The sequence below is a fragment of the Falco rusticolus genome, chromosome 8, assembly GCF_015220075.1.
Source record: "Falco rusticolus isolate bFalRus1 chromosome 8, bFalRus1.pri, whole genome shotgun sequence".
Classification (NCBI taxonomy): domain Eukaryota; kingdom Metazoa; phylum Chordata; class Aves; order Falconiformes; family Falconidae; genus Falco; species Falco rusticolus.
This window is the reverse complement of record NC_051194.1, coordinates 11230461-11242062: the sequence shown is the minus strand read 5'-3', so window position 1 is coordinate 11242062 and position 11602 is coordinate 11230461. Positions and strand designations below refer to the sequence as shown.

The window sequence follows — 11602 nt, the reverse complement described above, 5'->3', positions numbered from 1 at the left end:
TAGTTTAGACTTTTTGAAAGAGACCTTATATGGAGAGGAATACTAACATCCATCTTATTTCATGATAACTTATTCTAACAATCAGACCCAGATTAATCTATGAACTGTGTAACGTCACACTTCTGTTAGGGTTCCAGCAATCAGGACCCCTGGGTTTCTTTAAAGTAGTTTTTCCTTAAGAAAAAAATAATATGAAAAAGCTAGGAGTCAGAGATGCTTTTTGAAGTCTTTTATTGCAAAAGGTATAGACATTTGCTGGCAGAATATTTGATCACTTTCTCTACTTGACTGTCATCCAGAGGACACTGCATGCATTCAAGCTGAAAGCATAGGACAGTTTCCACTAGGCACCTGAGAAATTTCACAGGAAAGAAAAGTCTTTCAAGTTGAAAGAGACAAGTTTCAAACTGATCCCCCTACTCTGGTGCCCTTTGCTTCCCAGAGTTACCTGGGAAATAAAAATTTAATCAGCTATAGTCATAGCCAACTGTAAACATTTTTCCTGCAATGCAACAGAAATTACCTAGATAACTGATCCTGAAGTGTTCTTTCCAGTTTTAAACAGGAAATGTCTTTCCTAAAGCAGGCAGTGCAATGAGTTACACCTGGCTTGGCACCTACTACTCAGTGCTGCATTATGCAGCAGAGGTGTATGATGCTTCCTCTCATCTGGCTTGTATCAAAGAAAATCTGACAGCTCTGACTTGGTCTCCAAGAGACTACCCCACCCCCAAAACATCCTTTTCTTCCTGCTCTCAAGCCTAGTATCATCTCAAACCACCTCCCTACTCCCTCCAGACAAGAGCCAACTCCCTTTGTCTTCCCACCCCCTTGCCTGAAGGCATGACTAACAAGAATACATGCTGCTCTCTGTACTGCAGTTCACAGCAAAAATATCTTCACACTTTGGCTGTCCCTCCAACCGCAGAACTCCAGGTGCATCTGAATTTCACTGATTTCAGTGCCTTCCCACAGGTCTGATAAAGGTCAATCTTATCTTTGGCAGACAGCAGTCCTGCACCAAACGGAACAAGTAATCCATTGCCAATCTAACAGGACATGTATTTTGCAACTGCAGCTGCTTAGTATCAGGAACTCACTGCAAGAAAAAAAGAGAGTTTAGAGGAGGGTACCTTCACAATTAAGTGCATTTGAAGAGAGAATAGATTAGAATATATTAATTAACAGCTGCACTTAGCTGCAGGTTGTGATGGACTTTAAACTAGTTGAACTAGACAAATGCAAAGATCTATCAAGGCATTAAAGGCTGCAAGTTACAGATAACTCAGGATGATACTACACGCACTTTAACTTCTACCAAGTTAAAAATCATGCTAGTTGCTCTCATCATTCCAAGCATAAGAACAGCTATTGTAGGTTACTTACTCCTTAATAAATCAGCTGTAGATAAGAACATTTTTGCTTTCAGAAAGCCCTAGCAAATAGAACAATTCACAATTAACTTCCTTTCATGCAGTATGGTTGTAAGCTCCCCAGCAAAGCTGCAGATTGAAATTTTCCATCAAAATAGTGGTTCCTCAGTAATGTGTACACAGACCTCAATATTCAAATCAACATTAAGATACAGGGCCTTAGCAGAGATGGGTGCATAGTCATTTGTGTTAAGACAGAGTAGCAATTATAGCCCCTTGAGGCCCCCTGAGCTATTTTAATCACAAAAGCCAGAATGAACTTGTTTGCAACAAAGGCACCCTCAGTCCTTTGAGCTGGAAAGATATAGGTTGCTCTATTTAAACCAGTACAGTTTGGAATGAACAGTTATTCACTCCCAAAGACATTACACTTACTCCAGCAGCGAATATTTCAGTCACTAACAATTCAACACTCCAATGTATGTTCTAAAGAAGAGCTATCTAAAACTTTCAATGCTAAGGCACAATAACTTGTCACCACTCTACTTTCAGCTGTATTTCAGTAAAGGATATATATTTTTAATCCATTTGACACTGTTCTGAAAGCTATCCAGCCAATTCCATGTCAATCGCTGCTGGATATGCTTTTACCAGAATAAAAGGCCTTTTGGCCTGATCCAAAACTAGCACTGGCAGAGTCCACAGTGTTCCTTGATAGCTGTTTTACATCATACCTATGTCTTCAGTCCTAATGTATTTTTAGCAGACACTTAAGTGGAAGCAGCTCAGATGACCGTCTGACATTGACAACAGGCGGATGATCAAAGTGTCCTCCCTGTCAAGCCAGGAAGAATACGATGTCTCCTCTATCTTGCATTATACAAACTACAGAGATGAGGTACATAAAAACCATAAGTAGTAAGTGCAGAGATACAAGACCTTTAGGAGGCATCCTGAGATGGAGCAGGAGGATCCTTATTCTCAGGCTCTGGAGGAGGAGCTGGCACACTTTCCTCTTTCTTTTGTGCAGCCAAAAATTCATGAATCGCCCTCTCTATCTGGGGCCTGAAGATGTGGTTTAGTTTTGGATCCACCACCTGAGAAATAATTCTGTCCACTCCAGCTTCCAGCATTCCTGACCTTGAACAAAGACAAAGGAGTCATTCAGCTCCTCTGAAAAACTTCTCCCCAATCTCCTCCAGTAATTCTCCAGAGCCCTCCTGTCAACTGCAATTAGCATTAACATGGTGAGAACTGCAGCCCACTCAGTAGATCCTTAACAGGGAGCTGTTTCAGTCACCTATTTCCCCACCCCCCACCCCCTCTCACCTCTTCCTACAGAATTAACAACTGACATCTGGTCTCCCAGGTACTTAAATGACATGTTGGACAAGAGCCACTTTAATAGGGCTTATGTGGAAATGAGGTCAACATGAAAGCAAACAAACACATTTTGGCATAAACAAGGGAAACAAGCTATTCTGAAGAGGAGGGCAGGTGAGAGCACAGTCTTTTTTTTGGCTGACTGGAGGGAGAAGAGGCTTGCCCCCTAATAACACTACTGTCACTCACTGTTAGTCTAGACAGATGGGTATTAATTATAAAAACAAGCACATGTAGCACACAGCAAAGTTTCTGGAACTGAACACTAGTAATTGAAGTGACTTATTACTTCAGGGGCTGCGTCAGACTCCTGGATTGTGGGGCACAGGCTGTCTAGCGGGCTTAAGTCATGTCTGCAAGGGAGCAGGGGACAGGAAATGGAGACGTTGCCTGGTGCTCGGAAAAGAAGCCACAAGATTAATAAGGCCCTGAATGCTGGTGAGCCAGTGGGTGCAGGGTCATGGCACATCATGTCACCTCCAGGTAACAGCACGTGTATATGTATACGTAACAAAAGACTTACACATCTGGACACCCTCAGCACTCAGTCTTGCAACTACAGGAGTGACAGGGACTCTTCAAACTCCTCAATACTGCGTGTCTATTCTTTATACTAATAGCCTACTGCAAGGGAGCACTTTATATTCTTCTCATTACAGGCACTCTGATATAACATTTTTATATTGGTCTGCTTCATTTTAGCAGTAGAGTAACATGAAATAAGAAGTGTTAAGTGACAAACACATCTCATGGACTCTGAGTAAAGATGGGAAATTCTGTGCTTCCAGTGGACACCCCCTTCTCTAATTACAGATTAAACAAACTAACGTTACATACTAATGATTTACAGCTTCTCTCAAGTAATCTTAAATACAGTTTCTTCTGTGTGCAAGACATTCTAACAGCTTTCTTGATAAGCCTAAATGCCATTCTCAAGTTCCCTGCTCTCCCTCTCCCTACAACTTTTACTGTGAAGCTTTTATCCGTGACTTTTAGTCAAACAAGCCAAGGTTCATACTTCAGCCTGCACTGAGTCAGCAGCATGAGATATTAAACCTAAATCTCTAAGCAGCATAGTTTAAGCTGGTTTCCCTGTCATGCTGGAAATGTAGTACCTTAAATAGCTGTACAAAAGCTACCTCTGCTGCATGAAATCAGGCTAGCCCAGTGTAATTACTGCCTGCTAGTGGTCGGAGTCTACTTGAACAAGCTTTGGCATCTTCGGGATTTTTTTCTTTAAGTGATGTAGGCGCTTCTCTTTCCTGAAGATAAAGATCAAGGTCATTCAGCTCAGTATATCAGGCACAGTTTTGCTACCAGGTACAGTGTTGGCTATTTGCAGCAATAACTTGGCTAGATAGCAAATATGACTTCTTCACTATGCTGCTTAACTCCTGAAAATACAATTCAGGCAAAGCAGTAACGTAAGCATTTTAATGAGAGTTAAGCCTGCACCCACTATTATAATGAAACTCAGGAGAGTATAATAGAAAATGCTGTGAAAAACTTAATTCTGTAAATTCTTACTTGACTTGGGTGATAAGGTGGTTATGTATTACTTATCAAATAGCAACATTCTGTAAAATAATGGTAATGCTTACTTACTGAATCACACTCTGCCTTAGCCCATTTCGTAACTGGTTTTTGTTCATTGCTGGATTCCATTCCTGTTTGTCCAGATGGGTTGATACAAAGTTGTCTACTTTCTGCCTCAAATTTTGATAGGCTGGCTAAAAAAAAAAAAAATAAAATCCAGTTAAGCAGCTAAAAGATATCAAAACGCCTGCCAGAGTCCTTCATAATACCTCTTTTGTCACGTACACTACTGTTCTGTTGTCCATATTCTCCATCTTTTCACTTTCTGAACAAAGGTAAGCTTGTTCTACCTAAGAGCACAACTGGTAATTGCAAAGCAGTTGGTCAGGGTGCTATAATAATAATTTAAATAGCTGGATAGATTGATTTTTAAATTGTTGTCTGCTCGTAGTATTACTTATGACTGAAATACAAACTTCCTGTGTAGACGGGAGTTAAGCAGAGTTCTGGTTGCCAAGAAACCCTCCATCACAGAATTCCTCGAAAACTGGCTGAGTAATATTGTCACTAACAAAGAACTTAATTGTGTTAGTACCACAGGAACAAATAAAAGATAAGAATTCTGCAAGTTTTATCAGTGGAAACTTAAACTAACCCCGCCCTCCCCCCCCCCCCCCATATAAATACACAGGACAATCCAAATCCTGGTACTGTGCAAGGAAAGGGCAAAAGCTGGCAACATTAGATTTCAGAATTTGATATGCGTGTGGAATGATGAATGAAAGGGCTGGTAACAGAGGTGCAGCGTCTGTCCTGGGCAGTGTTTATCTATCCTGACAAAGCTGCTCTGACCTATGGCTGCTCTGGGCAGATGACCCAACATCGTCAAGAATGCAGTAGCTCCTGGGGTGGCCCAGAATGATGACTGCAGGTCCCAGAACAGGACTCTTGCTGAAAGCGTATAGGTTTGGCAAAATAGAACACCAGTGTTTAATTCTGACAGGGCAACTGCGAACAACCCAACCTCAATATTGCCAACAAATGCTCAGGAGTTTATGTTGTGACTGAGGAAGAAAATGGCTTCAAATAAAGGTTAAAAGTCTGTGTTGGAAATGGGGGAATTATGCTCAAGAGGAGCAGCGTTTTAAGGGAGGCTGTTTTCCTAGTAAGGCCAGGGCTAGAAAATGGAAGTCTGAGCTTTTTCTCCTGCAGGGATTCGCTATCATTTCAAGCGAGGCCCGCCTCTTGAGCGGCCTGCCTGACAGCTGCCGATGGCAGCAGGTGGCTGAGACCCCAGCGACTGAGCGCGCAGCACCGCAGCTGCGCCCCCCGGGCCCGCCGCCCCCGGACCCGTGTGCAGGCATCGGGGGAGGAAGGGAAAGGCTGCGGGTACCCCTTCGGGCAACGGTAGCCGGATTCCAGGGACGGTGCCCACAGCCCCGACCCGCGGAGGAGACACTGGCCGCCCCGCCGGCGATCCCTGGAAGCCGACCCGCCCGGCTCGGCGGCGCTACCTTGGTGTCCACGTCGGCCAGGCAGTCTCGGCGGAAGCCGTCGAACAGGCCGCGGCTCTTGAGCTGCTCCACAATGATGGCGATGAGCTGCGCGTCGCCGGGCGGCAGCGAGGCCGGGTCGGTGGCGCCGGGCCCGGAGCCGGAGGCCGCGCCTCCCGCGCCCGCTCCACCGCCCGCTCCGCCGCCTCCCCCGCCCGGGGCGGCCCCGCCGGCGCCGCCGCTCTCGGACATGGCCCACGGCCTGCGCCCGGGGCCTGCCAGCGGCTGCGCCCCGCTCGCCCCCGGTTCCCAACACCGCGACCGTCGCCGGCGGCGCGCTGCGTTCTGCGTAACCCTGGCGCGCTGCATCATGGGGAGGCGAGTGCTGCGCAGGAGCGGCGTTATAGGCCGCGGGCGGCGGGGGGCTCGTCAGAACTACAAATCCCAGAGTGCATCGCGACGGCGGCCCCGCAAGGCATCGCACGGGCGGGCGCGCTGCTGTTGCGATGCATCTTGGGAATTGTAGTTCGCCCGTGAGGCTCGTGTGGGCTTCCTCCCCCAGCTCGGCCTGTGTGCGGGGGGCGTACTCCGGCGGGCAGCTTCTGTGGTGGGGCCGCTATAGGCCAGCCGGGCCGGTCACAGGGCGCTGAGCATGCAGTGCTCTGCTCCCTAGGCCCACCTAGGGTAGGGCTGGTCAGGCCTCTGCTACACAGTTGCTGTGCCTGAGGGCCCCAGGTTTACCTCAGCATTGCGCAGGCCCCTGCGGCTTGATGGACTGCTGTCCTCGGGGGATATCTGCCGGGTTGTGCCTTCGGTGTGTTTTTCAGTGGTGTAGTGCGGATAGTGCTTGTGTAAATTCAGGAAAGAAGTCAATTACCGTAGGATCGTCCTGGATTTCCACTGTGACCTGAGTTTTTTCATTACACCACTAGCAAAAGGCAGGGCAGTGCCAAAGGCCTACCCCGATACTGGTCCCTGCAGAGTGAGTAAGCAAGGGGACCTCTGTTAAAGGTGCTTCCTCTGTTGTGTGTACATCACTATCTATCTATTAGACTAGCAGTATCTTTCATTGTCTGCAAGCTACAGGGTACAAATTCTATGCGTTAGTTTTATTTCTTTCTTAGTCATGTTGCAAAGAAGACTTGAACTCATTAGGATATTCCCATCCTAATGCTGGAGGACAAGCTGTGTGTGAATATAATCTAATCCTCTGCAAAGATGCATTGCACAGGTGTATCCTTGTATTTCTTTTTGTATACTACTGAATGAGCAAAAAGATGGCGATATTTTGCGTGCAACACATTGTCCTCCTCTACCTGATTAAAATTCAGCAGCTCTGAGATGCAGTGTAAGCTGTCCCTTTCCATCTGGCAACTTTGAGGAGAGAAGAGGGAAAAATGGTAGTGTGTACAGAGCCCAAGCTGCACGCTGAGAAGAGCATCTCGTGTAACTGTTTGGTCTCCTGAAGCAGAAAAGCTTTCCCCCAGCCGGCCACCTTCTCACTGTCACTAGTTGGTGTTGGCTATCTTGAAGTTGGGTATAAAACCGCCATGACTCATCCAGGCACTCAGAAGTATCCGTGGAATTGCATTCCTGCCTGACAGCTGCCAGCAGGCCTTTCTCCCCGCCACTTGTGCCCAGCTCACAGCAGCATGAGTTTGCTGGCATCGTGCTCGTGCCGGCACTGGCCTTTCTCGTGAAGATGGCCCTGTACAGGAATGCATTAGTCTAACTGTTGTAACGTTCTCCCCAGCGAGGTCCGTTGGGATGTGTTACTTGTTCATTCAAGCCCTGTGCTGACGCAGGGCTACGGCAGCATCTACGGGAGACTCCGGAGGCTTCTTTAACCCGCGCATCAACGCTTTTTAGAAGAGAAAAATCTCCCATCAGCCTGCACCTCCTCCTTCTGTACGGCTTAGGGGACACGGCCCTGCCACCTCCCGCGGGCTGGGGACCCCGGCGGGGACTGAGGCAGGTGGCTGCTGGCAGGGGCCGCCCCGGCCGGTTTCCCCGGTGGGGAGCGGCGGCCCCGGCAGGGGGCAGCCGGCAGCCTGCGGTGGCCGCGGTCCCGGGGCCGCCGCATCCCGGCCCCTCCGCCGCCGCCACCCAGTCAGGCAGGGGCGTAATTAGTCGATTAGCCTCATTAGGGAACAAGCAGCAGAAGCTGGAGGGATGGTCTCCCTCCCCTTCCGCGTAAATCGCAGCCGCGTAGGCAGCAGCAGGAAGGGAGCTAAGGAAAGGTGGTTATTTTTTTGCACAACTTTCCTGCTGTCCTGGGAAGGGCTCCTTACCTCTGCAGGGCTGAAGGCCTGGGAGCGAGCAACCTCGAAGGCAAAACCAGCCTCTCAGCAATACACTGCATTCAGAAGAAGCCAGCCCAGGATTTACTGGGGACTGCCCAAGCCAAATAATTCCCAGTTAACGAATTACTTTAAGAGATTATGAGCATCCATGATGCAGGAGACATAAAGCCTTAGTGCAAACCTCTCTTACCCAGAATGTCCCAGCTGCAGCATCCAGAGTGGCGTATTGCTTCAGCTAAATGCTGTCACTATCCCCAGCCATGGCAGCTTGTCTGAACTGCTGTTGATGGTGCTAAGATGGGAGAGCAGTGCTGATCCTGCCATGTGAGCGAAGCACTGCTTGCCTGTGTTAGGCCTCTTCCTTTATCTGTAGGTGGATGCAGTGATCTGTTTCTCAGGATGGCACACTGGGACCTACAATTGATGTTTCAGGGCGTCGGGGAAGGGATAAACCCAGTAGTTAGCAGCAATAATGAGGATAATTGCTTAGAAAGTTATTTAGATCAAAATCACAATCAAAGTAATGATTTTTAGTTGTATTTTCCTATATTACAGTCCCCCTGAAACCCATTCCTTTGGTTGACCAGGGAGATGAGGATACTAAATTGTAATTTCAATTTGTAAAGGACCATCCTTCCAGAGTCACACTTTCTATCACAGATAATCAAAGCCAGAGGTCAGTCCTTTTTTTTTGTCAGCGTTTTCCACCACTGCCTTTCAGGTTTCCTCCTTTCTCAATCCCATTCTCCACTCCCCCTCCTGTTGCTGCTATCACAGAAGCTGTAAACCAGCACTTCTTTCCATGGAAATTCTGATATCACAGGGAAAAAGTTACTCTCTGCTACAGCTGCCTACAAAGAGTTCACGGACGTTGCAATTGGCCAACAAAACCAAATGGTGTGAATGAAGGCTGGTTTCATGGGTGCTCGAGTCCTTTCTGCTCCTTTAAACTATCAACTTATCTGCTCCTGTAAGCTATCACAACACCCTTGTGCACTTCTGTATGATCTTTCTGTCTTGCAAGGGATAGCGTAGCTGGCAGCCTGGTGCTCGCTGTGCAGAATAGAGAGCAGTGGAGTTCTGCCTGCATTTTCCTCAGTGATGACACTCATTTGGGTCCCTGTCCATCCAGCTTCTAGTTTTCATTAAGTCTGTAGAATGCAATTACTGTTGGAGGGGTCTATCCTGTATTCTGTGTTATCCCTCTGTGGAGATGTGAGTTTGTGCCCTTCCTTGGAAGTGAAGATCAGCGTTTTCTACCTTTGCTTGTGCTTTTGCCTGATCCCAGGCATGGTATAATCTGCCCATCTCCAGTGCTTGGGATCAGGTCATCTGCTGGAGAGGCAGAAAAAGCCAACATGCCAGAGTATGTTACAAACCCTGTTTCATGCAGTGTTGTTTGCCTTAGCACATATGACAAGATTTCTGCCCTAGACAGTGTGTGTAGCTTTTTCCTACAGAACAATTTGAGATACAAGACCCTGATTGTGAGGATTTGGGGTGGGGGCAGTCACTGTGGCTGCGAAGAGGGGAGGGTTCATTTTTCTACCTCCAGCTCCTGTATGTTAAAAACCACAGGCTATACAGAAGAGACATAGTTGGCAGTTTTCTCTTCCTTGTTCTGACAACCTCTGGCCACAAAATTAGAAGCAAGTTACTGAGTCTTGTTTCTAACAGCTTTGCCCTCGCCAATGATTAGGCAGAGAAAACTGCAATAGGTGGCTGTGGCCAGGCACTCTGTGTGCTGAAATGCAGATGGATTTACCGTGGGGACCATTGCAGAGGTGAAGGGTGAACCTACATATTCACGCACTCCTACTGCCTGTCTCACACACACACATTCAGGTTGCTAGCAATTAAATGATTGAACTCTGGCCATTTTAACTGAAAAATTGCAGTGTTCTAGGAACAGTGCTGGGTTTCTTGATAGACTAGGCCACAGAGCATTGAAGAGGGACTATGATTTTCCATTGCTTGTGTATTTTGGGTAAGCACCTCAATGTGTTTGGAGAAAAATCAAATGTTAAAACTGTAATAGTAAATTACAAGCTGTTTCGGTAATTTGGGATTGGTGTCTGGGAGCAGGGGTTGCCTAGGATGCTCCTGTGTCCATCTAAAGAAAATGAATGGAGATTTGAACTTTCAGTGCTCCAAGGTGTCCTTTTGTCCCCGTTCTGCAGAGCTCAGTGCTGGGGAAGGGTTTCAGGCAGAGAAAGAGAGACAGATCTCCTCTTCTGAAATGGGGAATCAGAGTAGTGTGAAAGAAAGTCAAGGTTAATGCCAAGAGGAGATTAGACAAAGCTCAGTAGGTATACAGGCATTCCCTTCACTGAATGGAATTCCCGCCCCCCCCCCCCCCCAAATGTAACCAATTTATAAATAAAAAAGATTAAAATTAATTTTAAAGATTGATCTTCTAATATTCACGTAGGAGAAGCCCCCCTAGGAACCTTGCCATGCTATCAAAAATAAAGGTAAACCATTTCAGGGCCTTACCAGAGTTGCACTTTTAATTTTGTTGCCCCAGCCTAGCATGCTCAAAATGGGCATCTGACAAATTATGCATTTTTGCCATGGAAAGGTTTCATCACCACCACCTCCTGTTTCCTCTGAAGGAAAGGCTTTCTGGGTTTGAAATGGGGTTACAGGAGATGGAGAAGACTCTGAATGGGGCACGCTTTGCTCCAGCGGTTCTGTGTCCCTGTAAAATGCTGCTGAAGCTAGAGTGGGTATTAAGGCAGCCGTAGCTTGTGCAATGCAAAAAACAGCTGCTGTGGGGTAGGAGCTGTAGAAGCTGCCTCCCTTTCTCCCTGCACTGGGACCTCCAGCAGTACAGACCCAAATCTGGTTTGCTGTTATTAGCAGGTGAGCTTTTTCCCTGGTGTGTTTGCAACCTAGATATTGCCCTGATACGTCTGTGCATGAGAACTATAATGTGGGATTTAGTATGAGCTGACTATAAACCAAGGTGAATCCAGTAGTGGTGTCAATGAGGCTAAATTTGCTCTTCTCCTTTAGGAGCATACAAGCAATGCCCGCTGGCTTTGGGCCAAGTGTGCCTACTTTTTGTAGGGTTGTATCATTTTGCAGAAGCTCAGATACTGTTCTTTTCACGTGTTTAGATAGAGCTGTGTTCAGGAATACAGCCCTAGTCCTCTGCTCTGTTGTGGTAACTACAGGGCAGTGCAGAAACCTCTGAAGTAGAGCAAAAGGGTGTGTGAGAGTTTGGTCCATTTGGTGTCACCAGTTGTAAGCTCACTGTTTCATCTTTGCATCAAACTTTGAACTAGTTAATGCAGTGTTCGCCGTGTGTTTGGATGGATCGGGGTCAGCGCTGCAGTGAGCTTTCTTTGGCAGCCAGAGGAAGTGCCAGAGTTTTTAGATCCTGTAGATTTACAGAATGAACAGCTTGGCTACACAGGTGGCAAATGATTGAAAGAGTTGAGAAGTTGGAGGAAAGTTTGCCAGCCCGTAATTCTCTCCTGAAGAATGTGCACCATGCACGCAGCCTGCC

The 11602-nt window shown here is 47.0% G+C and overlaps 1 protein-coding gene across 3 annotated transcripts; it reads right to left on the bottom strand.

The window, feature by feature from the left end:
* Window positions 1-214: 214 nt before the first annotated feature.
* Window positions 215-6114, bottom strand: BOD1 (biorientation of chromosomes in cell division 1). Of its 3 annotated transcripts, XR_005105840.1 has the most exons (5): window positions 5807-6111; window positions 4362-4486; window positions 2313-2513; window positions 2108-2208; window positions 1017-1099 (listed from the first exon to the last, which is right to left on the bottom strand). XR_005105840.1 is itself a non-coding variant. In XM_037398240.1 (4 exons), exons 1-3 carry the CDS (start codon window positions 6035-6037, stop codon window positions 2315-2317), a joined length of 555 nt encoding a protein of 184 aa, XP_037254137.1. In that variant the 5' UTR covers window positions 6038-6110; the 3' UTR covers window positions 956-1099; window positions 2313-2314. The 3 variants fall into 3 exon arrangements, 2 of the variants coding, with proteins under 2 accessions (XP_037254138.1, XP_037254137.1); XM_037398240.1 differs by lacking the exon at window positions 2108-2208 and having other exon boundaries at window positions 956-1099; window positions 5807-6110; XM_037398241.1 differs by lacking the exons at window positions 2108-2208; window positions 2313-2513 and having other exon boundaries at window positions 215-1099; window positions 5807-6114.
* Between the last annotated feature and the right edge of the window lie 5488 nt (window positions 6115-11602).

What these genes read in the sequence shown, in the direction of transcription:
- BOD1 (XM_037398240.1), bottom strand. Translation starts at nt 6,037, where the DNA reads ATGTCCGAGAGCGGCGGCGCCGGCGGGGCCGCCCCGGGCGGGGGAGGC. An exon ending in TGGCCGACGTGGACACCAAG is followed by an intron (nt 4,487 to 5,806) that starts GTAGCGCCGCCG and finishes TTTTTTTTTTAG; the next exon opens with CCAGCCTATCAAAATTTGAG. An exon ending in CTAAGGCAGAGTGTGATTCA is followed by an intron (nt 2,514 to 4,361) that starts GTAAGTAAGCAT and finishes TCTTTGTTCAAG; the next exon opens with GTCAGGAATGCTGGAAGCTG.